At 39.1% G+C, this 5405-nt stretch overlaps 1 protein-coding gene across 1 annotated transcript in view; it reads right to left on the minus strand.

The window, feature by feature from the left end:
• The window catches only part of LOC112068289 (stimulated by retinoic acid gene 6 protein-like), a 29643-nt gene extending 25465 nt beyond the window's left edge, over positions 1 to 4178 (minus strand). The window contains 3 exon segments of the mRNA XM_024135391.2: positions 1523 to 1623; positions 3816 to 3888; positions 4052 to 4178. Coding sequence (XP_023991159.2) covers positions 1523 to 1623; positions 3816 to 3888; positions 4052 to 4068 — 191 coding nt within the window. The 5' untranslated portion in view covers positions 4069 to 4178.
• Positions 4179 to 5405: the final 1227 nt, after the last annotated feature.

The raw sequence follows: 5405 nt of genomic DNA on the forward strand, positions 1-5405 counted from the left end.
CTAACTACAATGCTGTTGATCCATCCTCAGTTTTCTCCTATCACAGCCATTAACCTCTGTAACTATTTTTAAGTCACCATTGGCCTCATGGTGAAATCCCTGAGCGGTTTCCTTCCTTTCAGGCAACTGAGTTAAGAAGGACATCTGTATCTTTGTAGTGACTTGGGTGTATTGATACACCATCCAAAGTGTAAATTAATAACTTCACCATGCTCAAAGGATATTCAATGTCTGCATTTTTTCACCAATAGGTGCCCTTCTTTGTGAGGCATTGGAAAAAAGAATCTGCGTTTGATATTCACTGCTCGACTGAGGGATCTTACATGTTCTTTACCATTCGGCCATCAGATTAGCCACCAAAGCTCCTTATAGGACACATCACTGCACTCTATACTCCTCTGTATACTGGTTATCTCTGTATACCTGTCACAAGACCAACTGGTTGATGCTTACATTTACATTTAAGTCATTTAGCAGACGCTCTTATCCAGAGCGACTTACATATAAAACCCTCTTAGGCCTCATTCCCTCCTATCTGAGATATCTACTGCAGCCCTCATCCTCCACTTATAACACCCGTTCTGCCAGTCACATTCTGTTAAAGGTCCCCAAAGCACACACATCCCTGGGTCGCTCGTCTTTTCAGTTCGCTGCAGCTAGCGATTGGAACGAGCTGCAACAAATACTCAAACTGGAGTTTTCTCAATCTCTTCATTCAAAGACTCAATCATTGACACTCTTACTGACAGTTGTGGCTGCTTTGCGTGATGTATTGTTGTCTCTACCTTCTTTCCCTTTGCGCTGTTGTCTGTGCCCAACAATGTTTGTACCCTGTTTTGTGCTGCTACCATGTTGTGCTGCTACCATGTTTTGCGCTGCTACCATGTTGTGCTGCTGCCATGTTGTGTTGCTACTATGCTGTGTTGTCATGTGTTGCTGCCATGCTATGTTGTCGTCTTAGGTCTCGCTTTATGAGTGCTGTGTTGTCTCTTGTCGTGATGTGTGTTTTGTCCTATATTTTTATTTATTTTATTTGTAATTTTTAATCCCAGCCCCCATCCCCACCGGAGGCCTTTAGCCTTTTTGGTAAGCCATCATTGTAAATAAGAATTTGTTCTTAACTGGCTTGCCTAGTTAAATGCACTATATAGAAAGCATTACAGATTTAGGATCCTAATTTAATCACCCTTTTGTTGCTGAGAATGTTCCTGCACAGCAGGAAATGCAAACTTGTAGAGTTTTCAAAGTTTAAAAAGGCTTCTTTAGTTGGTAATTTCCACTTTAAAATGTCAGATTTAATTTGCCCTAATGAAAAATGGATCAACCCCGACAAAAGCATAATCATTCACATTTCCTGTTGCTGCAGGATTATTTGTCTGCTGTAGCAAACTGGCTAAGATCCTACATTTGTATATTGGGAATAGGATGTGATTTGAGATGAAAACCAGTGTGTGTTTGTCTCTATCTTTAAGGGTCAGTATGGGTTGACTGGTAAAGGGTCAGGGGTTACAGTGTGACTCACACAACAATGCCAAAGCGGTTGTTGAGAAAGGGGAGCTTCTCATCAATGGGCAGGTGTCTGGATCTCCTCTGCAGGGCCGACAGCACAACCACGATGACGAACTATGTAGAATATACAAAAGAGAGCAAAGACTAGGGTTGCAAAATTCCAGAAACTTTCAATAAATTCACTGGTTTTCCCGAAATCCTGGTTGGAGGATTCCCGGAATCAGAAGGGAATAAGCAGGATTTCTGGGAAACCAAGGAATTTATTATTTAAATATAATTTATATTTCCTTTGAGGGCTTTTGTTCTGTACAGGCTTCCTTCTTCTCACTCTGTCATTTAGGTTAGTATCGTGGGCTAACTACAATGCTGTTGATCCATCCTCAGTTTTCTCCTATCACAGCCATTAACCTCTGTAACTATTTTAAAGTCASCATTGGCCTCATGGTGAAATCCCTGAGCGGTTTCCTTCCTTTCAGGCAACTGAGTTAAGAAGGACATCTGTATCTTTGTAGTGACTGGGTKTATTGATACACCATCCAAAGTGTAATTAATAACTTCACCATGCTCAAAGGGATATTCAATGTCTGCATTTTTTCTACCAATAGGTGCCCTTCTTTGTGAGGCATTGGAAAAAATAATCTGTGTTTGATATTCACTGCTCGACTGAGGGATCTTACAGATAGATGTATGTTTGACTACCTCATCTCTGTACCCCATTAAAAAATCATGTTAAACACTATTATTGCGCACAGAGCGAATCCATGCAACTTATTATGTGACTTGTTAAGCACATTTTTACTCCTAAACTTATTTAGGCTTGCCATAACAAAGGGATTGAACACTTTAATTTGTAAAAAATTCTAAAAACATCATTCGCTTTGACATTATGGTSTATTGTGTGTAGGCCAGTGACACAWAACCTCAATTTAATCCATTTTAAATTCAGGCTGTAACACAGCAAAATATGGAAAAAGTCAAGGGGTGTGAATACTTTCTGAAGGCACTGTTGAATACATGATAATTTGTCAGAAAAATAGTATTGTCTTATTACATAAGTATGTCTGTAGCAAAAAAACACTGTTGAACAGAATATATCTTATGTTGATGTACTACACTATCTAGAACCTAAAGAAGCTATCTAGAACCTAAAAGGGTTCTTCAGCTGTCCCCATAGGAGAACCCTTTGAAGAACTMTTTTTGATTCCAGGATGACCCCTTTAGGGTTCCATGTAGGACCCTTTCCACAGAGGGTTCTACATGGAACCCAAAAGGGTTCTACGTGGAACCAAAAAAGGTTCTCCCTGGAACCAAACAGGGTTCTCCTATGGGGACAGTCGAATGTAGTGTTACTGGCATCAGTGGATGTTGGTAACACTTTACTTGACACCTAGTGTCATAACACGTTATGATACGGCCATAACCATGTCATAATGTCATAACAGCTGACATAACTTGTCATAACCTGTCATAATATGGTCATAACACACAACACATATATGTAGACCTGATGTGACATAGATTGCGTTATTTTATGGCTGGTTATGACAMYTACAAAAGATTGTGAAAACCAACAAAACTTACCACACAACGCAAAACATTCCATTACACCATAGCCTACTTGTCAAAAGTATTTATATGTAATATAACATTTTCTGAAATTGACCATASTGAATTATCATTGTAATTGTGCACACATTGATGTCAGACATGCACCTACCCCAATGCTCTGTTGACTGGGATGAATGCAGGAGCAGATTTCAGGAGCAGGAAAAGACCCCCTCTTTTTGACTGATGACTGACATAAGGGCATGTACGTGACAGACCTATCTGGCTTACATCATTATGATCATACTGGTCATAATGCTTCTTGACAGTGTCATAAAGTGTATTTTCTTAGTCCAAGTAAAGTGACACAGGATGGTCATAATGCTTCTTGACAGTGTCATAAAGTGTAAAAACATGACTTTAAAGAATTCATTACAACAACAAAGGATTTAAGAAACAAACTTTCAAAAGGAAACTTCTTGGCAGGGAAAAAACACATTTGAATTAATGTGGGTTTTGACACTCATGTGTAGGTGTCACAATCAGCCATAAAATAACGCAATATATGTCACAACAGGTGTAAATATATGGGTCATGACAGTGTTATGATCATATTATGACAGGTTATGGCAAGTTATGGCAGCGGTTATGACATATAATGACATGTTTATAACTGTATCATAACGTGTTATGACGCTAGGTGTCAAGTAAAGTGTTACCTGGATGTTAATGTGCTGTATGGGGACACAGAGACCCCTTACCGATGGAATGAGAGAATAGTGCAAGAAGAGGTCCATGGATACACCACTGTCACAGGTCTGGTTAGGAGAGCCCCTTCAAGACAAAAATTAATCAACAATTAAAAAAGGGAAGTGGACTTTCAGACTGAATAATACATTTCCGCCATGAACAAATTAGTAAGATGTACATATTTACAGTTATCAAGCATCCCTTAAGAACTGATACAGTAGTTAGACAAAATTTGAGTTGCACTCACATGTTGCCTCTTATCATGATGAAACTACTTTCAACGAGCAAGGGAGTAACATAAAAGATAGTTCTTAAAAGCGACAACAGAAAGTACTCTCTACTGATAGCTCTCAAAGCCCCGTTTCCTAGTTGCGGTCATGTGACGTACCTTTGACCCCAAACGCCAAACTTCACAAGTGGCACCTTGTCCTCCCTTACTGACTGATATGTTACCATGCGATAGCATGGTCAACAGAGAGCCCAGTAACAGATAACCTGAATGGAATCGATGCCATGGTTTTCTCCCTCCAAAGGATAGTTATTTTCCTGTGAGTTTATCATTACCAAGCTCGTCACTCGTCTTCACTGTAAAATGAATTATTGTATGGGCTTTTTTTCAACAGTGCTTTGAGGAACAGTAAGAAACAAAAGGTTTTATTTTGAGGAAGCAGTGCTTTGACGGTTGAGTGCTTTCGATATACTCTGTCATTTAGGTTAGTATTGTGGAGTAAATCCAATGTTGTTGATCCATCCTCAKTTTTTCTCCTATCACAGCCATTAAACTTTGTAACYKTTTTAATGTCACCATAGGAGTCAAGGTGAAACCACTGAGCGGTTTCCCTCTCAGGCAACTGAGTTAGGAAGGACGCCTGTATCTTTGTAGTGACTGGGTGTATTGATACACCATCCAATGTGTAATCAATAACTTCATCATGCTCAAAGATATAATCAGTGTCTTTTAAAAAAGTAATATACAGTACCAGTCAAAAGTTAGGACACACCTACTCATTGAAGGGGTTTTCTTTATTTGTACTATTTTCTACATTGTAGAATAATAGTGAAGACATCAAAACTATGAAATAAMACATATGGAATCATGTACGAGAACCAAGTACAGGGAGTGAACATTTAATGAAACACGGAGAGGAACAGAATACGGACAGCATCTGGACAGAGGAAAACAAAATGACAATAATACTGACACAAGAATCTAACCGAGGAACAGACAGATATAGGAGGGGCAATCAACAAGGTAATGGAGTCCAGGTGAGTCCAATGAGTACTGATGCACGTAATGATGGTGGCAGGTGTGCGTAATGAAGGGAAGCCTGGAGCCCTCGAGCGCCAGAGAGGAGGAGCGGGAGCAGGCGTGACAAAGTAATTTAAAAATCATGTTAAACACTATTGTTACACAGAGAGTAAGTCCATGCAACGTATTATGTGACTTGTTAAGCACAGTTTTACTCCTGAACTTATTTAGGCTTGCCATTATCAAATGGTTTGAATACTTATTGACTCAAGGCATTTCAGCTTTTCATTTTTAATTAATTTGTAAAAATGTCTAATAACATAATTTCACTTTGACATTATGGGGTATTGTT

The sequence above is a fragment of the Salvelinus sp. IW2-2015 genome, unplaced genomic scaffold (assembly GCF_002910315.2).
Source record: "Salvelinus sp. IW2-2015 unplaced genomic scaffold, ASM291031v2 Un_scaffold356, whole genome shotgun sequence".
NCBI classification, from domain to species: Eukaryota; Metazoa; Chordata; class Actinopteri; order Salmoniformes; family Salmonidae; genus Salvelinus; species Salvelinus sp. IW2-2015.